Genomic DNA, 24,422 nt, shown 5'->3' with positions numbered 1-24,422 from the left:
GAAATGTGACTTCCTCTGGGTACTGATAAATCCCGGTCTCAGAGGGTGGAGTGACAGGCTCCAAGCTCCATCCAGCCATGTCCCGCCTCTGCCATACAGTCCTTCAGGGGAAGATTATGAGCCCCCCACTTTTGTCAGAGGGTAACCAGGATCTCTAGTAGCACATACCACTAGGACGTGTCCCTGGATGGATGGTTCTCCAGTTTAGTTCTTGGCTCTTCTCTCTGGGAGGTCACAGTGGGGCTTGGGCTCCTAGCGATCCCACTCAGGCCAGGGAAAGGAAGGGGGTGACCAGGAGTACCTGTGCGCCAGCTCAGAGGAATCACGGGCAAGGCTCATGCTTAGTGGTCACCAATCATTAAACCTGAAGTCTCACTTCTTTGCTGAAAGAGAGAAGAACCTAAAATGTGCCCTCTATGCAAGACCCTCAAATGTGCAGACCCCAATCTGACGCTTCCTCACGAGGCCATTCTTGGTAAGAGACACACAGCTAGTTTGATTGGAGGTGGAAGAGAGAGACGAGATGGTGGGGTCAGCTCAGGCCGCTTCCCCTCTGAACAATGCACCTCCCCACTTGCTCACCATCCTCCTAACATGATTCAAATCTGTGCCTGGTGCTCTTAAACCCTCAGACCACATCCCCTTGTTTCTGACCTGGAATTTAACTCAAGAAAGAAAATTTCAGGAGCATTTCTGAACTAGATGATTGGGGCAAGAAAGATTTTTACCTTCTGTCCTCATGGCAGGGAAAAGATCACAAAAGTCATTCTGTCTTTCGGTGGCCACCATGGAAAAGGTCACAGACAGGGCACTTCTCTTCTACCAAGATTTTGAAATTGCAAGCTCCGCTTCCTCCTGCCCCCTGCCACCCAAGGTCTCAGCTGTATAGTCCAGTCCTTCTTCCCACAGACCCCAAATCTCTTTCCAGCAAAAAAAAAAAAATATATATATATATATGGCACATTCAAACTGGGATATTTAGAAGGCATAGGCCAGTGTGGAAGGCCATTAGCACTGCTAGTCCTAGTTGGGTGGGGGAGGGAAAAAATGCCAGAGTAATTCAGAAGGGGAGAGTCCTGCAAGCCAGAGTTGCCTTGGGAGGAGCTATAGCCCTCAGCAGAGATGCAGACAGTCTGAGGAGACACTACAGAGAGGCTGGGGAAGAAATGTCTCCTCCTCACTGTCCCACGCCCTCCACTCTCTAGCCAGGGTTCCCAGTGGCTTGACCCAAAGTGAAGCCCACTGATGCACTGATCAGGGACCCTCAGGGATAGGACAAGATGAAGGGTGGATCTGGAGGGGCACATGGAAGCCACCCAGCATGTCTCACAGATCCATTGCCCTGTGGCAATCTTAGTGGCTTTAAATAGCCATTTTATCTTGCTCATGACCTTAGGGGTCAGGAATTTGGGAAGGGCTTAGCTGGGTGGTTCCTCTGTGAGCTGAGGGGGGAGGGCTAGAGAATCCACTTCTAAGATGGTTCTCTCACGTGGCTGGAGCTTCGGGGCTCCGCGGTCTCTTGCTCTCCACATGGCATCTCATTTTTGAGGCTTCCCCACAGAGCTTAGACTTCTCACAGTTTGGTGGTCTCAGGGGACTCATGCTTCCTAAGTGGTGGTGGGCTTCCGAGAGTCAGAAAGTGGACGCTGCCAGTTTCTTCACACCTGACTCTGGAAGCTGGCCCATGTAACATGCACCGTATTCTGTTGGCACAAGCAGGTTTCTGGGGGAAACCTGAACACTGGATGTTATTTCTGTCCTTCTCTAGGCTCATTTCACACATGTGCTTTCTTCACAGCGAAGTTGGCCTGTGATGACCAAATCCACATTCTCAAGCAGCACAGACGCAAAGAACTGGAGACACGGCAAAAGCAGTATCGGTGAGTATCAGTGAGACTGAACAGCCATGGAGCCATGGTTTCTTCTGTCTCAGAGGCATAGCTCTGCCCACCACTTATGGCCCATCAGTGTTGGTATGTGATGACTAAAGCACCAGATCCCTTCAATTCCCCTCAATACCCAAGCTCCACCTTACCACCACTCCAAGCAGAGATGGTCAAAGAGTTATGAAAGATGTGGAATCAACCATATTGACATTTGGAAGCAATGGGACAGCATTCTCTCACTTCCCATTGTAGGGATTACCCCCTCACTTTTTATGTCTTCTTATCATACTTATCATAAAGTATGACTTCCCTGGTGGCTTGGATGGTAAAGCGTCTGCCTACAGTGCGGGAGACCCGGGTTCAATCCCTGGGTTGGAAAGATCTGGAGAAAGAAATGGCAACCCACTCCAGTACTCTTGCCTGGAGAATGCCATGGATGGAGGAGCCTGATAGGCTACAGTCTATGGGGTCGCAAAGAGTCGGACATGACTGAGTTACTTCATTTTTTTTTTTTATCATACTTAAGTTATAAATGTGATACATGATCCACAAGAAAACTGACAAATCTTTAGCAAACAGACCAAGAAAAAAGAGAAGACTCAAATTATTAAAATTAGAAAGAAAAGAGGGAACATCAATACCAACCTCACAAAAATTAAAATGAATGAAAGGGAATAGAATGAATAACTGTATACCAACCTGTTAGATAACTTAGATGAGGCACTTCCCTGGTGGTCCAGTGGTCAAGACTCTGGATTTCCAATGCAGTGGGCATTGGGACATCCATTCAATGGCATTGAATTATGTATACATGCTAAACTATAGATGAGTCTCAAAGACATTATGCCAAACGCTATTTACAAAAGGCTGTATGTTATGTGAATCTCTTTTTGTGAAATTTCCAGAATAGGCAAGTCTATGGACAAACATTAGATCAGTCATCAGCTAGGGCTGAAAGTTGGGAATGGGTCATGGGGAATGACTATTAGTTGGATGCAAAGTTTCTTTTGGGGGTGAAAATACTCCAAAATTAGATTATGGTGATGGTTGCACAACTCTGAAAATATAAAAACCTTATAATTGGATATTTTTAAGGGATGAATTTTATTGGATGAATTTCATTAGATGAATGTTTAAGGGATGAGAAAATTATATCTCAGTATAGCTGTTTTTCATGTTCACTTTTATTTATTTATGCGGCTGTGCCAGGCCTTTGTAGTGCCACACGGGACCTTTGGTTGTGGCACGCGAACTCTTAGTCGGAGCCTGTGATATCTAGTTCCCCGACCAGGAATTGAACCCAGGCCCTCTGTATTGGGAGTGCGGGCTCTTACCCACTGGACCACCATGGAAGTCTCTTAGTACAACTGTTTTAAAAAATAATACACATGAGCAAGAGTTCACATCTGGAAAGTGATGCTCAATGGGCTGTATGCAGCCTATAATTTAATGGGAATTTGTGGAATTCTGAGTGAATGGAGCTTTTATTATCTTTCCATTTTTGTGTGCATTTTTAAGTATTTCCTCAGGATAGATGCCCAGGAGTGAAACTGCTAAATCAAATAGTATAAATTATTAGTATGTGTTGACAAATTTCTTTTCAAAAATCTTTCAGCTAGTTTTCAGGATCAGTGTGTGGGCATCCATTTCACTTAATACTTGCCAAAGCTGAATAGTATCTTTTATTTTTTAACTTTCCTAGTTTGTGAAAGCATCTCTTAGCTCCTTATTCTTCCCCCGCTTCTCAGAGACCCACTCCTGCCCAGTGGTTGAGAAATCCCCATTGAGACCACTGATTCCCCAGTCTCAAAATTATGTTTAGCTCTATCGCCCTTTCCTTCAAAAATTTACATTTCCATGAAACAGAATGGAAAGTGAAAGAGTCATACACATGTAGATATATTTGATATATTATAAATACATTTTGATGTATTACAAAGGCGCTGATGGTGAGTGGTGTGGGGCTATTAAGCATCATGCAGAATGGAAAGAAAGAGGCAGAGAAAGAGGAAAAGGAGACTAAACTGAACTCTGCATCATGGTGTTCAGAAAACTTATTTTTGGATTGAGTAGGCTTAGATATTAAAGGCAAAACTGTTAACACTTTTAAACCATAAAAGATTCTTCTTCATGACCTCAGGGAAAAAAAGATTTTTCAAATAAGACTCAAAATGCCCTAACCATAAAGGAAGACTAATCTCACCTAATCTCACCTATTTGAAAGTGAGGAAGTCCTGTTCCCTACAAAACAGCACAAAGAGACTGAGAAGGCAGTTCACAGAATGATAAATGAGAATTATTATTCAGTGTGTACCAGGGATCTCAACAAATCTGCAAGAAGAGGATTGTCAGTTCAGTAAAAAAATAAAAAAGAGACTTGCAGTCACTGCACAAAATGTGAACAGCAACATCAAAAAGGTGCTCAGCCTCATTTGTAGTCGGAGAAATGAAAAGATCAGAATGAGCTATTGCTTCTACTATACTACACACACAGGCAGAGCTGAAACCACCTGACAAGGCCCAAGTGTCAAAGACGGCGTGCGGGGTGGGAAGGCTCAGGCACTGCTAACAGGGCTGAAAACTGAAACAACCTCTGCACAACACAGTTTTGTAACATCTGATGGAAGTCAAGCTACATTATGATCTGTGGCTCAGAAGCTCTACTCCTGGATCCAAATCCAGGTGTGCAGCTGCACCTGGACCCATGCACAGAGACGGCCACAGTGGTGTTATTTATGAGAGCAAAGCAACAGAGACCACCCAATGCCCATCAAGAGTAGAAGAGATGAATAAACTATGACAGCTCTACGCTGCAAGGAGGAGCAATGAGCTGCTGGCACTCAGAGCAACAGGAACAAACCTCACACACACAGTGCTGAGCAGAAGCCAGCCACGTGTCTGGTCAATTCATGAGGTTTGAAATTATATTGTTTAGGGAAACTTGTATAGCAGTAAAACAATAAATAGTAGCAGGAAGTGATTATTACAAAGTTGAGGTGATTGGGGAGGTTGAGTGGGCATGTGGGGGGCTGAGACTACTGGCAGTGTTCTGATTCTTGATCTGGATGTTGCTTACACAGATGTTTTGTGCATTTTTCATATGTGAGTATATGTGTGCATATATATATATATATACACACACATATGTTTATATATTCTTTTTCATAGTAAAAAATTTTTAATGAAACTTTTATGATTTTAGTACCACATATGGGAGAATAAAGGGCTTCCCAGGTGGCACAGTGGTAAAGAATACGCCTGCCAATGCAGGAGACACAGGAGATGTGGGTTCGACCCTGGTTCAGGAAGATCACCCAAAGGGCAACCCACTCCAGTATTCTTGCCTGGAAAATACCATAGACAGAGGAGACTGGTGGGCTACAGTCCATGGGATCACAAAGAGTTGGACACAGCTGAGCCCCTGAGCGTGCATGTGTGATGTTAAGGATCTATGAATTTGCGACTTGTTGCAGAGTATTTGTGAGTAAGCCTCTCAGCTCAGGCAACATGTGAGCTTTGAGACTTTTGTGCTTGATGCAGCGCACAAGGCATTGTCCAAGAGCGCTGCGCCGCCCATTCCCATCCTAGGGGGCTGCTGTCCTCATACCCCTTCCCTTCCCATTTCAACCACAGTGGAAAGCCCCTACAGCAAGTACTCCACGTGCTTGTGGAAGGAAGGAGTCCTATGCTATGGTGAGTTAAGCAGCAGCAGAGAATCTGCGAGTTTATGTGCAATTAAGAGAGTGGACAGCAGATTTTATCAGTTCCACACTAATTCAGACTAAGATGTTAATTCTTATAACAGGCATTTTGTCTTAAACCAGTATTTTCCAAAATGCACCCTGGAGCATTGGTCCCCAAACTTTCTCTCCAGAAAAGGGTTCCATGGTAAAACAAGTTTGGGAAACTGTTTATCACAGTCTCCTCCTGGACGTTCACGGTGCACATAAGCACTGAGAATTCTGAGACGTTTTGGAGTAATGATCCCTGGTTGATCTTTTTTAACCCAAGATTTCCTGAGAGAATTTGATGTAGGCCTCAATGTCCTGAAGAAGGAGGGCTCTGTGAAGCTCCTTTGGGAAACACCCCTTCCCCAGGGAGAGGTGGATTCAGTGGTGTGTTTGTCTTATAGGGATGGGGCTTTGGCAGAGTCTAGAGAAGACTGGCGGGCTACAGTCCATAGGGTTGCAAAGAGTCGGACATGACTGAGCACACACCACGCACGAACGCACAGGGACATGGGGCAGAGGGTATTCTGATGAGGTTGTCTGCTCCTTTCGTAGATCTAATCATTATTTTTCTTCTTCTTTCTGCTCATCTGTTCTTTTCAGACCTCCTCCTCTGTTTCCGTTTAGGAAACACTGAACTTTGCACAGTCTGCGTATTCTTAGAGTTCCTCTTTCACATGAACCCTCAGGCTTCCAGATAAGAGTTTGAAAGTAAAGTTAACAGCTAAGAATAGTCTCCAGAACATCAGAGGCTGGCAAATTCAGCTGGTTCTCTTCACTCACTCAGCCAAGCTGGAAGATGGAGAAGCCCACGCAGCGCATAACGCAGCACCCATGTTCTCTCACTGTGACCGCATGTGTGGTGTACAGTCACACACACACACAGAGCAAACGAGAGTGTAGGGGGGTTTCGTCTACATCATTTAATCTAATCATTCCATGGCTTGCTTTTTCTTCCCCCGTTATTCTGTTGCAGACAGCTGCCAATTGATAGGTGCCGTCCATTCATTTCGGAGAAGGCAATGGCACCCCACTCCAGTACTCTTGCATGTAGCTTCTGTGTAGCACACCGTCGTGTGAATATACCATCATGCTCCCCACTCCCCTGCTGGTGGACATGTCGGAAGTCTTTAATTTCTGGCTGTCACACCCAGTGCAATAAGTCTCCTCATATCTTGGCTCCTGATTTCTTCAATGAGTTGCTCCAGGGAACAGACACAGGAGCGGACCGCAGGGTTGCAGACCACGTGTTAAGTTTTCTAAATATTGCCTATTGTTTTCCAAAAGGCTTCTGCCAGTTTTCACCCCAGGAGCTGTTCCTGAGTTGCTGTTTCCCTACATCATCCACCCACTTTACACCCTGACACATTTTCATCCTTGTCAGTATAATGTGTGTGCAATAGCATCTCACTGCTTTCCTCATCCTTAAGTTGCCTCTGTTTCTTGCTTTATGTGACGGTATGAGAGTTTATTCAACCGTTCTCCTACTGATGGACATTCGGTTTGTTTCCCATTTGTACACTGGATTATACTTTGTATTAAAACCAGTGCTGCAAGAAGCAACCTCATACAAACATCTTGATGTACTGGTGCTCGAATTACTGTCAGATTAATTTCCAGAACTCACATACCTGGGTCACATCATCATTTTTCACTTTAAGAAATAATGACAAAACTCTCTTCCCAAACTTTTACAGCAGTTTTCAATCTGACCAATGTTATATGAAATATACTATTACCTATACCTTCGCTAATGCCTGATGACATCAATTTTTCAAATTTTTAACAAAACAAAAGGCCCTTACCCTGAAGTAAGAGCCTACTGCTGTCTTAATCTGCATGCCTCTGACCACTGGTGAGTTTAGCCTCTGCTTTGCTTCTTGTTCAAATTGCCTGTTTCTACACTTTATTTTTCTATGAGTTTATTATTAATCTAAAGGGGTCTTCGTATATTGGGATAGCATCCCTTTGTTATATGTATAGTGTATGTCATTTATCTTCTGTTGCTCTTGCCGCAGATTTTAGCTCTTTATTTTCTTAATATATGCATTCTTTTTCTTTGTAACTTTTGGGTTTCCTGCTTTGCTTAAGCAGGCCCTCCCCATCCCAGGGTTACATAAGTACTCATATTTTTCTAATATTTTTATAATTTTGTTCTTGACTTTAGGCTTTTAATTCATCCGCTATGTACTTTTATACATGATGTGAAATCAGAGTCAGTGTTTCTGGTATCATTTGTTAAGTAATAAGTTTCTTCCTGCTGCTTTGGGATGACCCCACGGCACTCGGAGCTGCCGTGACAAGCGTGTGTGCAGGCTCTGCAGTCGATGCCTGGGCTCAGCCCCACTTACTGCCTCTGTGAAAGCTGTCCAGCCTCTTTGCACCTCAACTGCCCCATCTGTGAAGTGGGAGAAATGATAAGACCACCTCTTAGGGCTTTGAATTAAACAGGTCACACTATGAAAACACATCAAGGATCTGACACACAGAAAGCACTGGGTGAGTGTTAACTAGTTTTAGCTGCTAGCTACGTAGGATTAGCTATTTTCTTGGGTCTGTTTTTCTACCCCATGACCCAGCATCATCTTTTGGTGATCAGAACTTTCTAATAAATGTGAATGGTTGTTTTGCTATCTCACTGTTCTTTTTAGTTTTTCATGATGAGAATTGCTTTGAATTACAAATAAATGTGTCCCATACTGGCATTTTAATAATGTTCCATCTTTCCACCCACTTAGATCTATGTGATATCCTTCAGTGGAATTTGTAGTTTTATTCATGAAGTGCTTTCACCTTTCCAGTCGCTTTATACCAATGGAAACTGTAGCTGTTACCATTCTAAGTGGGATATTTTTTCCATTTTTAATGAATACTGCTGGGATAAAGATGAATTACTCATTTTTCACTATTTACTTTGTATTGATACCTTGCTGAACTACTTTATTGGTTCTAATTATTTTTAAGTGAGTCTTTTAATTGCCTGGTTATTTGATCATGTTATAAAAATGATGATACTGTTGTCTCTTAGCTTACATTATTTACATGAGTGATCATTTTTTTCTTATTGCCAGAACAAAATAACAGTAGCAAGGATGAACATCCCTTCTAAGTCTTAATGTTTTAGAAAATGCCTTTGATATTCTTATTTGTTCAATATCTTGTTTTCTGATAAACACTCTTTGCTTATTTATTTGTTCAATATATTAGCTACTGTTTTGTGATAAACAGTAACTTCATGGTTCATTTTAACATCATGTCTGTTTAGCTGAATTTGTTCAATTAATATGGGGCTTCCCTGGTGGCTCAGCAGCAAAGAATCCTCTTGCAATGCAGGAGGGGCAGGAGACGCAGGTTAGATCCCTGAGTTGGGAAGATCGCCTGGAGGAGGGCATGGCAACCTACTCCAGTATTCTTGCCTGGAGAATCCCACGAACTGAGAAACCCAACGGACTACAATCCATAGCGTCACAAAGAGTTGGACACGACTGAAGCAACTGAGTGCTCACACATGCACTTTCAGTTAATATATGAAAAAGTGGGCAATGTGATGCCCCATTCCCTGCTTGTCTCCACAACCCCTCCCCACAAAAGTATTTCTCCTGCCCTCACGAATTCCTCGACTTGATGTAAGAGGCTTAAATGATGATCTGAACGACGTCCGTTAAACAGCCTACACTGCCTCCCTGTTGTCACTGTGGCCAATAGGAAGCCTAATGCTAGTTCCTTAGTTTCCTTTTCTGGAAGCTTGTGAGTTGGTAGGAGCAGCTCTCCTCCTCCATATCCCTTCCTTCTGCCCACCTCCTTCCTCCAACTTTCTCCTACTTGGCATTTACAATATAATTAGAATATATCTAGGAATGTCTTTTTTTCCTTTGTTATTTTTTTCTGTATAGGATTTACTCAGAAAATTGAGGTCTCTTCAGCTTAAGGACGGAGAAGGCAATGACACCCCACTCCAGTACTCTTGCCTGGAAAATCCCATGGACGGAGGAGCCTGGTGGGCTGCAGTCCATGGGGTCGCTAAGGGTCGGACACGACTGAGCGACTTCACTTTCACTTTTCACTTTCATGCATTGGAGAAGGAAATGGCAACCCACTCCAGGGTTCTTGCCTAGAGAACCCCAGGGACGGGGGAGCCTGGTGGGCTGCAGTCCATGGAGTCTCTAAGAGTCATACACGACTGAGGGACTTCACTTTCACTTTTCACTTTCATGCATTGGAGAAGGAAATGGCAACCCACTCCAGCGTTCTTGCCTGGAGAATCCCAGTAATGGGGGAGCCTGGTGGGCTGCTGTCTATGGGGTCGCACAGAATCAGACACGACTGAAGCGACTTAGCAGCAGCAGCAGCTTAAGGATGTTTTTCTCCAATTTCTTTGATTTTTACTCCTCCAGATATTACTCTCTGTCCTTTGGAACTCTGGCTCTCCACATATCAAAGCCTGTATACCCAACTTTCATGTCTCCTGTGTTTTTTTCCATGGCTTCCATTTCTGTGTATATCGGTGTTACAGTTTCTTCCATTTGGCACAGGGCAGTTCCCGTCATATAACAGGTGCTCAACAATCAGATAATGAATAGACTTTGTCTTCCAGGAGACTGATCAGATCTCACAGTGACTGGTATTCTCTTCCCATTTTTCTATGGAATTTTCAGTTCAGAAATCATGTGTTATGGTTGCAGAAAGTCTTTTTAGATTCTAATTACATCTCCTTAAGACCTCTCTAGCTCTCTCTCTTTTTTAAGAAATTAAATGTCTTTTCTGCTTTTTCCTTCCAATTGATTGTTCAACATGGTCTTCCCAATGGAGTGTGGTTTCTCTTTGCCTACTTATCTATGGCTGTGAAGGTCTTTGGGCCTTGCCCAGGTCAGCCTGCCAGGTCTCGCAGGCACCAGGCCTTGAGTGGAAGGAACATAAGCGTTTGGTTCAGGTGCCAGCTGTAAACTGGCTGGCAAACTGCACTGTCTCCATGCACCAAGAGGCTGTGGTCTCATGACCGCCCAAAGTGGAAGCATTTCGGAGGCTGGGGTCAGCGGAAGTCAGGGAGGTCCTGAGGAAATGTGCTCCAGGTAAACTCTGCACTTAAAAAAACTGGGAACGCGTTACCTGGCACCTCTCCCCTCATTGGCTCAGTGCTTGCATACTGAAAAAAATCCAGCTCCACTAAGCTCTTAAAATTGATTAGAGCCCTTGGACTTCCAGTGCCTTAGAGAAAATGTTTAGTAATGTTTAAATTGATTTGACCAACAGTAATTGGTGGCACAGTGATAAAGAATTTGCTTGCCAGTGCAGGAGACACAGGATAGGGGGGTTCAATCCCTGGGTCGGAAAGATCCCCTGGAGGAGGAAATAGCAACCCACTCCTGTATTATTGCCTGAAAAACCCCATGGACAGAAGAGCCTGGCAGGCTACAGTCCACGGAGTTGCAAAGAGTCAGACATGACTGAGCGATTGAGCATGCATGTGCCCACAATTGGTAGTTAATACCAGTGGGGCTACCAGATGACTGTCTTAGTTTTAGAAATATATTGGAGATGCCTCGAATCATTTTTTAAAACAAAGGAAAAAAAACAATAAATTGGTTGATATTTGTGCATTCACCCACATTTTTACTCTGGTTAATGTCCCAGCATTGGTGTTAATACAAACAACAAAAAAAGAAGGCTTCCTTAATGTCTAGGAAAATAGAACACTGTAAGTAAACCAATAGCAGGAAACATACGGTTCTATGCAACAGAAAACACTTATCAAAAGCACCCTGAGTGATTATAAGAGTGCTCATATCCATTTCCTGTTCACCTCTAATGATAATGAGAGGCTTACTGGGCAAACACTTCAGTTCAGTCGCTCAGTCATGTCCGACTCTTTGCGACCCCATGAATGCAGCACGCCAGGCCTCCCTGTCCATCACCAACTCCCAGAGTTCACCCAAACTCATGTGCATCAAGTCAGTGATGCCATCCAGCCATCTCATCCTCTGTCATCCCCTTCTCCTCCTGCCCCCAATCCCTCCCAGCATCAGAGTCTTTTCCAATGAGTCAGCTCTTCACATGAGGTGGCCAAAATATTGGAGTTTCAGTTTCAACATCAGTCCTTCCAGTGAACACCCAGGACTGGTCTCCTTTCGGATGGACTGGTTGGATCTCCTTGCAGTCCAAGGGACTCTCAAGAGTCTTCTCCAACACCACAGTTCAAAAGCATCAATTCTTTGGCTCTCAGCTTTCTTCACAGTCCAACTCTCACATCCATACATGACAACTGGAAAAACCATAGCCTTGACTAGACGGACCTTTGTTGGCAAAGTAATATCTCTGCTTTTCAATATGCTATCTAGGTTGGTCATAACTTTCCTTCCAAGGAGTAAGCATCTTTTAATTTCATGGCTGCAGTCACCATCTGCACTGATTTTGGAGCCCCAAAAAATAAAGTCTGACACTGTTTCCACAGTTTCCCCATCTATTTCCCATGAAGTGATGGGACCAGATGCCATGATCTTAGTTTTCTGAATGTTGAGCTTTAAACCAACTTTTTCACTCTCCTCTTTCACTTTCATCAAGAGGCTTTTGAATTCCTCTTCACTTTCTGCCATAAGGGTGGTGTCATCTGCATATCTGAGGTTATTGATATTTCTCCCAGCAATCTTGATTCCAGCTTGTGCTTCTTCCAGCCCAGCATTTCTCATGATGTACTCTGCATAGAAGTTAAATAAGCAGGGTGACAATATACAGCCTTGACATACTCCTTTTCCTATTTGGAACCAGTCTGTTGTTCCATGTCCAGTTCTAACTGTTGCTTCTTGACCTGCATAGAGATGTCTCAAGAGGCAGGTCAGATGGTCTGGTATTCCCATCTCTTGAAGAATTTTCCACAGTTTATTGTGATCCACACAGTCAAAGGCTTTGGCATAGTCCATAAAGCAGAAATAGATGTTCTTCTGGAACTCTCTTGCTTTTTCCATGATCCAGCAGATGTTGGCCATTTGATCTCTGGTTCCTCTGCCTTTTCTAAAACCAGCTTCAACATCTGGAAGTTAATGGTTCATGTATTGGTGAAGCCTGGCTTGGAGAATTTTGAGCATTACTTTACTAGAATATGATATGAGTGCAATTATGTGGTAGTTTGAACATTCTTTGGCATTGCCTTTCTTTGGGATTGGAATGAAAACTGACCTTTTCCAGTCCTGTGGCCACTGCTGAGTTTTCCAAATTTGCTGGCATATTGAGTGTAGCACTTTCACAGCATCATCTTTCAGGATTTGAAATAGCTCAACTGGAATTCCATCACCTCCACTAGCTTTGTTTGTAGTGATGCTTTCTAAGGTCCACTTGACTTCACATTCCAGGATATCTGGCTCTAGGTAAGTGATTACACCATCGTGATTATCTGGGTCATGAAGATCTTTTTTGTACAGTTCTTCTGTGTATTCTTGCCATCTCTTCTTAATGTCTTCTGCTTCTGTTAGGTCCATACCATTTCTGTCCTTTATCAAGCCCATCTTTGCATGAAATGTTCCCTTGGTATCTCTAATTTTCTTGAAGAGATCCTTAGTCTTTCCCATTCTGTTGTTTTCCTCTATTTCTTTGCATTGATCGCTGAGGAAGGCTTTCTTATCCCTCCTTGCTATTCTTTGGAACTCTGCATTCAGATGCTTATATCTTTCCTTTTCTCCTTTGCTTTTCGCTTCTCTTCTTTTCACTGCTATTTGTAAGGCCTCCCCAGACAGCCATTTTGCTTTTTTGCATTTTTCTTTTCCATGGGGATGGTCTTGATCCCTGTCTCCTGTACAATGTCATGAACCTCCGTCCATAGTTCATCAGGCACTCATCAGATCTAGTCCCTTAAATCTATTTCTCACTTCCACTGTATAATCATAAGGGGTTTGATTTAGGTCATACCTGAATGGTCTAGTGGTTTTCCCTACTTTTTTCAATTTAAGTCTGAATTTGGCAATAAGGAGTTCATGATCTGAGCCACAGTCAGCTCCCGGTCTTGTTTTTGCTGACTGTATAGAGCTTCTCCATCTTTGGCTGCAAAGAATATAATCAGGCTGATTTCCATGTTGACCATCTGGTGATGTCCATGTGTAGAGTTTTCTCTTGTGTTGTTGGAAGAGGGTGTTTGCTATGACCAGTGTGTTCTCTTGGCAAAACACTTTTAACCCTTGCCCTGCTTCATTCCGTATTCCAAGGCCAAATTTGCCTGTTACTCCAGATGTTTCTTGACTTCCTACTTTTGCATTCCAGTCCCCTATAATGAAAAGGACATCTGTTTTGGGTGTTCGTTCTAAAAGGTCTTGTAGGTCTTCATAGAACTGTTCAACTTCAGCTTCTTTAGTGTTACTTGTTGGGGCATAGGGTTGAATTACTGTGATATTGAATGGTTTGCCTTGGAAATGAACAGAGATCATTCTGTCATTTTTGAGATTGCATCCAAGTAGTGCTTTTCAGACTCTTTTGTTGACCATGATGGCTACTCCATTTCTTCTAAGGGATTCCTGCCCACAGTAGTAGATATAATGGTCATCTGAGTTAAATTCACCCATTCCAGTGCATTTTAGTTCGCTGATTCCTAAAATGTCAATGTTCACTCTTGTCATCTCCTGTTTGACCACTTCCAATCTGCCTTGATTCATGGACCTGACATTCCAGGTTCCTATGCAATATTGCTCTTTACAGCATTGGACCTTGCTTCTATCACCAGTCACATCCACAGCTGAGTATTGTTTTTGCTTTGGTGCCATCCCTTCATTCTTTCTGGAGTTATTTCTCCACTGATCTCCAGTAGCATATTGGGCACCTACTGACCTGGGGCGTTCCTCTTTCAGTATCCTATCATTTTGCCTTTTCATACTGTTCATGGGGTTCTCAAGGCAAGAATACTGAAGTGATTTGCCATTCCCTTCTCCAGTGGATCACATTCTGTCAGACCTCTCCACCATGACCTGCCCATCTTGGGTGGCCCCATATGGCATGGCTTAGTTTCACTGAGTTAGACAAGGCTGTGGTCCTAGTGTGATTAGATTGGCTAGTTTTCTGTGATCATGGTTTCAGTGTGTCTGCCCTCTGATGCCCTCTCGCAGCACCTACCATCTTACTTGGGTTTCTCTTACCTTGGGCGTTGGGTATCTCTTCACGGCTGCTCCAACAAAGTGCAGCTGCTGCTCCTTACCTTGGACGAGGTCGCTGCTCCTTACCTTGGACAAGGTCGCCCCTCCTGACCTTGAATGTGGGATATCTCCTCTCGGCCCTCCTGCACCTGCGCAGAATGCCTCAAAAAACACTGGGAATTTTTGTGACAGTAAAAATGCAACATGATATTAAAGGGCCGTAAGGCTTTTTAATGACCTGTACACTCAGTGTTTTACTTCCCTCTCATAAGAAAGATTAAAAAGTAAAGATAGTTAGGACTACAAATGGAAAAGCTGAAATCCCAGAATGTAAATTTTGGTTTTTAAACAAATATAAGATCGTTCTCCCTGCACTAAAGAAGTTAACAGATTTTTGGTTTAGTTTGCTTCTGTAGTAAACAAAATTTTTTAAAGATTTAGAGAATTCTCTGGCAGTCCAGTGATTAAAACTCTGAGCTTCCACTGCAAGGGGCTGGGTTTGATCCCTTGTTGGGGAACTAAGATCCCACAAACCCTGAGACATGGCAAAAAAAAAAAAAAAAAAATTAAATGCCCAGTGCTGCAGAATAAATTTCAAGGATAACAGACTCTAAAGACTTTGGTATAGACTTTGGTACTTTGGGTAGAGTACAGGGCCTGTGTTTGAGGGGGAGCTCTTTGACTGAACCCGCTATTGGCAGCTGTCTGTGCCTGGAGGTCCTTGCCAACTACCCTGCTGCCTGTGCCCTGTGTGTGAAGGCATGACCACTGTCCCCTTTCCCCTGACCGCCACACACAATACAAGGGTGTTGACCAAGCTGGTGAGACATTGGATGTCCAGGTCAGATGTGGGAACAGCCTACACCGCTTCCCACTCCAGTTAACAGCAAGGCAGCTCTGGGCTGCGGGCATCGCCCTTGAATGTCACCTCAAAAAAATGAGGTCTTCTGATGCTTTCTGTATGCCCATACCTTCCAGTCCTCTGCTGGAAGCCCAGCCTCAGGTTTAGGAGACCTCAGGCCTCCCACTGGGAGGCTCAGGACCCAGCAAGGTGGGGGGCTACCAGACCGTGGGAGGCATCCCAGTACCTCACCTGGCACACACTCAGCCACAACGTGGTCACCTGATAAGCAGCCTTCAGCCTGAGGGGCCCGTCCAGAGGCCAGACATTGAATTCTGTTTTTTCTCCTCCGCTTTCACACTCAGATGGATGGAGTGGAACCCTGGCTTCCCACTGAGTATCGATGCCAAATGCCACAAGGACTTACCCCGAGATATCCAGTTCGATAGTGAGAAAGGAGTGGACTTTGTTCTGAACTACTCCAAAGCGTAAGTGTGCGAGAACTTGAGCAGCTGGGGCCGGAGGCGGGACTCCCATTCCTCCCCTCATGGGGGTCTTGGGCTGAGGGAGCAGCTCTGCTGAGCAACTCATCTCAAATCACTTGATTACCTCTTGGTCATAGCATGGATCCTGAATGCGCAATCCCTGGGGAACCTGTATCTAAACAAAGTTACAGCACACAGGACTCTAGATGCCAAACTGAGCTGTTTCCAGCCCAGAGTGAAGGTCTTTACTTGGAGTGTCTCATCTCCCTGTGGACCAGTTCCAGGGTAGACAAGGCGTAAGCTGTCCCCTAACAGCAGGGTCCTGCAGTAATAAAGGCCAGCATGCCAGATGGCTCAGACGCACCTCTGTTCGTCTTTCACTGCAGCCCCATGAGGTGGGCACAGTTCTTAAGCTCATTCTGCAGTTGAGGAATCTGCAGAAGAAGGAAGTCAGATATTTGCCCGATAGCTCCTGCTGATAAATGGCAGAGATCTGACTTCTGTGCTCCTTCTTGGCAGCTGAATTGCTGACGGTTTTCAAAGACTCCTCAGGTGCTTGTTACCAACGTGGGGCCCCAGGCCCACCCCGGGGCTGGTGGAGGGTCTTTGAATCGTTACACTGACGCTTTAGGGAAGTCTCCCCGTCGTGCAAATCTGGAAAGCCCGAAACCGCGGACGTGCTCCCTGACCAAGCCTTGGACTGCCCTGAGGAGCTTCAGCACCTCCTGGTGCCAGCCAGTCCCTACCGCCAGGGTGAGAGTTTCCCCAGGTGGGCCCTCGCCTTGGGTTGGCGTAACCACGAGGCAGACAGGCTCATTAGTTAGCCTCTGTGGCAACGTGTGCTTAGTTACACAGCTTCTCCCCTCGAGAAGTTGCCTCATTTGGTTGAACTTCTGCACTTCTGTAAAGAAAGGGTGGGAGGCCACACCCCCAGGTCTTGCTCCTGGGGACATTTGAGAAAAACCCTACACAGACACACACACAGCCTGACAAGCAAGCTCTGCAGGGAAGCCCTCATATCAGAGAGACCCAGTTTATCTGTCTTCCTGAGGCTGTGTCTCTGCGAGGAAGAGAGTAATAAGGGCCTGACGCTTACCACGCCCCAAGTCAGTGCCAGGCTGTAGGTATGGGTGCTTTCTCCATAGGACTGTCTGCTTTAACCTTCATGGCGACCCTGGGGGGAAAGCGATTAATCTCTTAAAATTATAACAAATGTTAACTCATCTCTAAGTACCCTTTACAAGCAAGGGGTCACCTTATCTAGAGCCTGGAAAGCAGTGGACATTTCAGATTCTAGCTGCACCATCTTGGGAGAGGCTTTTAAGTTTCCTGACTTTAAAGTTCTCTGACTATAAAGTAAGGCCGATGCTGCCTAACTGCTAGAATTGTGAGACTGAAATGAAGTCATGCGGGCACTGCTGCTGTGGGGGGGCCTAGCACACTGTAGGGGTGTGGCCTCCAGTAGCTCCCTTCTGGGTGACTGGGGGGACCGCCTTTTCCCTGAGTGCAGGGAAGGAGACTGGCCAGCAAGCTGCCACCTGAGGCTCTGTCACGGCCCATCTGCTGGCTCCCCTGGGCCCCCTCCACCCCCGTGGAAGCTGGCCCAGAGCAGGCCATCTGCTGCTCGCCCTTTGACAAATGTTTATTGAGCTCCTGGGAGTGGGGGCCTGAGATGCATCAAAAGCAGTCCAAGAAGCTCAGAGTCTAGTGGAGACAGAGCTGCGGGCGGCTCATCGCGATGGCATGTGATGGATATTCCTTAGGAAAGGAGCACTGGGGAAGCGGGAGGCAGGGAGGGAGCTCTGAGCAGGCAGCATCAGGAAAGAGCTTTCTAAGAGGGAAGCCCAACCTGGGTCTTGAAGGATGTATAGGAGTTCACCAGGCTGATTGGAGGAGGACAGGGGTGGCATTCAGGGCAGTGACAACTCCGTGATCTGTGAGGACTGGACCCGGGGGCCTGTGTGGGGAAGTGGGAGTGAGGCTGCCAGTGCAGGGAATGGGGCAAGGATCCCAGCCTTTACTGGGATGAGGCTGCAGGACTAAGGGTTTGAAGCACCCTCACCGGGGATGAGGTCCATGGGGGTCAGTATTTTAGTGTCAAGGAAAGAGAAGTTGGTTTGTCAGATGCTTTGGGGAGGTGAGGGGAGCTTAGAGCTGACTCTGTGGATACAGTGACTAGGATGTGACCCCCAGTGTCCTGGAGGAGAGCACTCAGGGACAGCAGAGGCGAGGAAGCAAAGAGGAACCAGTACATACAGATTCCTTGGTGAACTGAGTGTGAAGCAAGAAAGGGATGAGTGAATTAGACAGCAGGACCCCAGGAAGGAGGGGGCAAGTGCTGTGCCGTAGCCTGGATTGTGAGCTTATCCACTGGTCCCCCCAGAACACCATAGCTTAAGGCTACAGACTTTAATATTAATATTAACAGTAAGTGATAACCAGGGTGCTAGTCACTAATATTTGTTGAACTCATTTTACATACCAATGCTTTTTGTATATCATGTCAGCCCTGTGAGGCAGGGACAACCATTATACCCATTTCATGGATGAGGACACTGGGCATAGAAAGTTAAGGATTTGCCTGAAACTACACTTCTGGGAAGAGATGGGGCTAGGATCTTCAGCCAGGCTTGGCAACCTGCATCCATCTCAACTGTCCTCTTTGGCCTTGGCCTGGGCTTGCATATAGACTCCAGCCCCACTCAGGATTCTTGTGTCCAGAGCCCAGCAGTGGAGCTGGGGCTCCAAGACCCTCTGGTCCATCCCCTCTGTGGTCAGAGGGGAAAAGCTGTCCACACTGCATGTGGCAGCCCTACTGCCCTGAAGGTCCCTGATCTGACCTGACCTGGGCCCTGGCCTGCCTCCCCATAGCTCCCTCCACAGAGGCGCCACTCTGCCCTCAGCTAACCTCGCCGGCATTTACTATGGAAAACAGACCCAGGGAGGAGATCTTCAGGGCCCTTCCCTCTTGAACCTCCGCCTTTGGACAGCTCGGTTTCTGCACCACTTCTGGGTAACTGGCAAGTTTCCTCCGAGCCACCTGCTCTGCCTGGAACGGGGCTAGCCCTGTTCAGTAAGCTTGGCCCCCCACCCCAAAGAGCAAAACCATGAAATGGGAAATGGAGAAGCTGTTCAAAGAAGGAAAGGGGTGGAGGGGGCGGAGGAAGCAGGAGCTCCCGCCTCTGTCAGCGCAGGGCCCACAGCTGGTGCCCAGCCCAGGCCAGCGAGCGGCTCCATGTGAGTTCCCGCCTGGCTGTGTCTATATCTGGTTCTGTTTTTACCTGGCCGTGCCATTACCTGTCCTTGCTGTCACCTGGCTGTGTGACCTCAGACGAGCCAGTGCCCTCTCTGGCCGCAGGTTCTGCTCTGTGTGATAACACGTCTTTAAAGTCCCTAATATCCAGTTGTCTGTGAGTATGTAACAATACTTTGCCTATAGATGACTTGCAAATAATTTTCCTCCTAACTCCTCTTCTTCCTGGATCTCTGGCTTCCTCTGGGTAGTCCTACCACACCCCACCCTGTGTTCGGTGCCGGGCTTCTGTCTTAAGGTCAAAGAGACCAGCTAGGGAGACCCGCGACCACGTGGGGCTGTGACATGCTCCCAATCCCCCACAAGGCACCCCGGGGCCCGAGACCTCTTCCAGGGCAATGCGTGGCGCTGGCCATCCTCCAGGCAGGGAGGGTTGTACAGGCCTGGGAAGGGCTCTCCACACCCAGACACCAGAGATATCAGAGGTTTAGTCCTCCACCTTAACAAGGATTCCTGTCCCAGGAAGCTCAGCTAACAAAGGAGGTTGGAGGAGGAGGGCTGGGTGCTGGGTGAGGAAGGAGGAACATGGCTGGTAGAAGCTTAGCTGGGGGCGTTCCTGGAGGCCTGCCTGCAGTGGTGAGGCTGCAACAAGCATGTGCGTACAGCAGGCATGTGGGTAAAAGCGCCCCTTCCCCATGAAGGGCCGGCATCATTGCTGGTGATAATAGACAGAATGACACCAGGGTTCTTCTCAGGCTCCGAGGCGCTGAGCACCCACTGTGTGCGCCACCACAGCCCAGGCTGTGCTCTAGCACATTCCAGGCCTCACAGTGTATCAACCATCCATAGGCAGCTGATTCCTCTAACTCGCTGAGGTCATTGGCCTCGTGGCCCCAGGACCTGCCCTCAAGCAGAGTGGGCTCCCAGGCCTCCAGGTGTCCGGGACCAACAAGAGCAGCATTTGCTAAACCGTGGCAGGACCCGGACAGGAGTCTTCAGGCAGGGGTGTCCTTTTCTGCATCAAGCCTTTCCTGGGACCAGCAGAGCCAGGAGGGGCCCCAGAGCCTGCCGCTTGTCTGCTGAGTCCCCATCTTTGGTCGCTGGGACTTGCTGCCCTCCTGCATGCTCACAGGTGTCCCCTACCCACCCTCTGCCCCCCACCACGATGCTGTTCAGAGCCCTCTGTACCCGTCAGCCAGGTTCACTCCAGACAAAACACCCAAACCTCAGTCCCTGGAAGGCGTGAGGAGGCTCCGGGATTCCCAGACATTTGCGGACATGCTCAGTCCCCGCCAGCCCACTGCCCCAGGAATAAATGCAAGGAGGGGGCTGGGGCCTCTCCATAAGGGCTGCTTTCTGGGGGAGGCGCCCTTGGGGAAGATGGGTGGGCAGGACAGGCAGCCCACTGGAGGAGCACCGGCAAGGTCCCCCACCCCAGGCCCTGACTATGCTATGACCACGCACCCTGAGCCCACTGTTGCCCAGAGCCCAGGCCCAGCGGAGCAATGCAGACCCACCTCACCCTCCTGGTGCATGGGCAGCAGGCAGGTTTTCATGTGAATGTGTTTGTACATAACCTGCCATCAGCGACGTGGAAGTAGCATCACAGGCCTGTGGGGAAGGGGAAGCTTCACGAGATCAGAGGAGAAGTGGGGTTCACTAGGCAAGCCCTCCAGAAACATTCACCCCATATGCTCAGGAGGAGGAGAAAGAGGGGCACACGGCACTCCAAATGGGGAGACCACACAGGCCAACACCACCAAGTCAGGATCAAAGAGACAGAGCCGGTGGGGAGGCCTGGACCCTGGAAGACTGGCCGGCAGGAAGGAAGCAGGGTGACTGCTCGTCATTCTCAGCTGCGTGTGCCAGAGAGGGAAATGAGGCCGCCACCGCCGCCATGAGCACTGGCCAGGGTTCCCACAGCTCCGTCGTGCACCTTGCCTAGGTTATGTAGGAAAGCCTGGGATACCCCTTCCTGCCTTCTCCACCTTTCCCCACCCATCCCACAGCTGCCTCCTCCAGGAAGCCCCCCGGGTTGCTCAGGCCTCTCAGATCTCTCTCCTTGTTGCCTGCAGCCTGCCTTTTGAGTTTAGTAAGCTCCTATCCTGGGTTACTTTGCTCTCCTGTGTAATGAGTATTTGAAAGCTGTGTCCTCCTCAGCACCAGGCAGAGAGCCAGAGTTAGGCAGACAGTGAAGGATGGCTATGCTCCACCGAACTGCTCATCCTCCCAAATCCAGGAGACCCAGGAGAGCAGCTGCAGAGGAAACAGCAGTGCTCGGTCCCTGGAAGCTTGCCTTCATCGGGGGAAGCAGCAAGTGCTCGGTCCCTGGAAGCTTGCCTTCATCGGGGGAAGCAGCAAGTCTGATGCCTGAATGGAGGCGTGAGCACTGTAGACTGTTGCTGAGGGCAGACCACTGGGCTCCTTCTGAAGGGAGTGCAGAGGAAGCACATGGGCATGCGTGCCAGTTTCGTCCTGCTTTCCACAAGGCCAATCAGCTGCCCCTTGGAGCTGCCCCGGGTTCAAGGCCCCTAGAGGCGCCATGAGACCCAGGTGCAAAGGGACTCTCAGGGGGAAGCGAGGCCAGAGCGTGTGCAAGGGGGCCACCATGTCTCGATCTGCAGGATGGAGAACCTGTTCATCAACCGCTTCATGCACATGTTCCAGTCGTCCTGGAGCGACTTCGCCGACTTTGAGAAAATCTTTGTCAGGATCAGCAACACTATTTCTGGTGAGTGTGTTTTGGGACGCTCTCGTGGTGCTGGGGGAGCCTTGCCTGGACATGGGAAAGGGCTGCCCCCCTGCTCCAGCCCGGGCCCTCCCTGTGCCCCAGGCTGGCACTGCCTGCACCCACACAGCGCCCTCTCCGGGGGACCCCTCCCCTGGCCAGAGGTGTCCACTCCTTGGATGTTCAAGGCTGAGCACCCTCAACCTCATTCCACCATCAAAAGTCTTGAAAATATCAGAATCTTTTCTTTACATAAATCATTTTTTATGCTTCTTAACCAAAAAAAAGGCAGGAGTTAGAGTGGTTTTTTAAGCATTTACATGAAAGAAACAATGGGTTCCTTTGGACTAGGATGTGTTTGGTAGAGCAGTAGCATCGTATACCTGCCAGGGATGGCATAGGATGAACCATGCAGCAACAGAAAAGTTAGGAGACAGTAAGGAAGCAGGCACAGGGAACAGCTGCCTTCACCGACTCCTCCCTAGGCTGCCCCCTGCTCCCCTCCTTCTCCTGCATCCCGGGCCCCCCTCCTTCCTGGGCACAGGACCTGGGCTCTTTTTCTTTCTGTAGGTACAGTGTTGCACAGCAGATCTCTAGAACTTATTCATCTTGCTTGATTGAAACTTCATGCTCACGGATTACTAAGCCCCCCACCCCCTCCCAACCACCACCACGCTATGCTGCTTTCTGTATAGATGTTTTCAAGATTTTTTTTTAATGTGGACCATTTAAAAAGTCTTTATTGAATATTTTGCAATATTGTTTCTGTTTTATGTTTTGGTTATTTGGCCATAAGGCATATGGGAATCTTAGCTCCCCAACCAGGGATTGAACTCATAACCCCCCGCACTGGAAAGTAAAATCTTCACCACTGGACTGCCAGGGAAGTCCCTGTGCTGCTCTTTGATTCTATGAGTGTGACTAATTTCGACTTTTCCTGTAGGTAGAATCATGCAGTATTTGTCCTTCGGTGACTGGCTCTTTTCATTGAGCGTAATGTCCTCCAGGCTCATCTATGCTGTGATATACTGCACATGTACTTATTTTTAAGGCTGAATAGTATTCCATTGTATGTATACACCACATTTTCTTCATCCCTCTGTAGATGAGCATTTACATGGTTTCCACATATTGGCTGCAACGGATTGTGCTGCAATGAACATGGGGATGCAGATATCTCTTCGAGATCCTGATTTCAATTCTTTAGGATGAATAACCAGAAATAGGATTGCGGGATCATGTGGTCATTCTATTTTGAACTTTTTGAGGAAGCTCCACACTGTTCTTCATGACAGCTGAGCATCCTGCCTTCCCACCAACTTTGCACAAGGGCTCCAGCTTCTCCACAGCCTCACCAATACTTGCCTTTAAAAAGTAATAATAACAGTGTCCTGACAGGTGTGAGATGGTAGCTCATGGTGGTTTGATTTGCATTTTGCTGATGATTAGTAATGTTGAGCATTTTGTCATATTCCTGCTGGCTATCTCTATACCTTTTTCAGAGAAATGTCTGTTCAAATCCTTTGCCCCCTTTTAATTGGGTTATTGGTGTTTTGCTATTGAGCCGTAGGAATTCCTTATATATTTTGAAGAGGAGCCCCTATCAGATATATGGTTTGCAAACACTTTCTCCTGTTCTGTAGGTTGACTTTTCACTCTGCTGTTTCCTTTACATGCACAAGTTTTTTAATTTGATACAGTATCATTTGTCTATTTTTGTTGCTTCTGAGCCACTAAAGGCTAGCTCAGGGAGGATGGGGCGGTGCCCTGGCCTGACTGAGTGGTCAAGAAGTTTGGCATGGTGGGCTATCCAGTGAACACCTGGGAGAGAGTACCAGCTGGGACTCTGGCCCTTGGTCTGCATCAAGATGACCTCAGCCTGGCTCAGAGCTCAGGCTGAGCTGCAGTTCTCTCCCCGCAGAGCGGGTCATGAATCACTGGCAGGAAGACCTCATGTTTGGCTACCAGTTCCTGAACGGCTGCAACCCTGTGATGATCCAGCGCTGTCTGAAGCTGCCAGACAATCTGCCGGTGACCACAGAGATGGTGGAGTGCAGCCTGGAGCGGCAGCTCACCCTGGAGCAGGAGATCGAGGTAGGACCTGGTCTCGAGGTGGGACCTGGTCGGCTGGAGACAGTGGCCTGGGCCAGAGGCAGCTCAGATGGCCAGGTCACACTCAGTCAGTCAGAAACCACTTACTGCTGGCCCATGCTTGCTGGCCTCCGGGCCACTATCTCCGGGCTCTTGTTGATGGTCAGATTGGCTGCCTTTGGTGAAGTGGGCTCTTCCTTTTCCTGAGCATTTATGAAAATGGTCTTGTCCAACATAGGTGAGGGAATTGAGAGTAACATTTCTCCACGATGCTCAGGTCTGAGAGCATAAGATCAATGTTTT

At 47.3% G+C, this 24,422-nt stretch overlaps 1 protein-coding gene across 2 annotated transcripts in view; it reads left to right on the top strand.

Moving 5' to 3' along the window:
• Window positions 1-24,422, top strand: part of ALOX5 (arachidonate 5-lipoxygenase) — a 47,103-nt gene that overhangs the window by 6,896 nt on the left and 15,785 nt on the right. For both annotated transcript variants that reach the window (XM_055538937.1, XM_055538927.1), the window contains exons 3-6: window positions 1,799-1,880; window positions 15,928-16,050; window positions 21,925-22,031; window positions 23,950-24,122. In XM_055538937.1, coding sequence (XP_055394912.1) covers window positions 1,799-1,880; window positions 15,928-16,050; window positions 21,925-22,031; window positions 23,950-24,122 — 485 coding nt within the window. The remainder of the gene's footprint in view (window positions 1-1,798; window positions 1,881-15,927; window positions 16,051-21,924; window positions 22,032-23,949; window positions 24,123-24,422) is intronic.

This window comes from Bubalus kerabau, chromosome 1 (assembly GCF_029407905.1).
Source record: "Bubalus kerabau isolate K-KA32 ecotype Philippines breed swamp buffalo chromosome 1, PCC_UOA_SB_1v2, whole genome shotgun sequence".
Lineage (NCBI taxonomy): Eukaryota > Metazoa > Chordata > Mammalia > Artiodactyla > Bovidae > Bubalus > Bubalus kerabau.
Note: the sequence above shows the minus strand (reverse complement) of the source record. Positions and strands in the feature narration are given on the sequence as shown.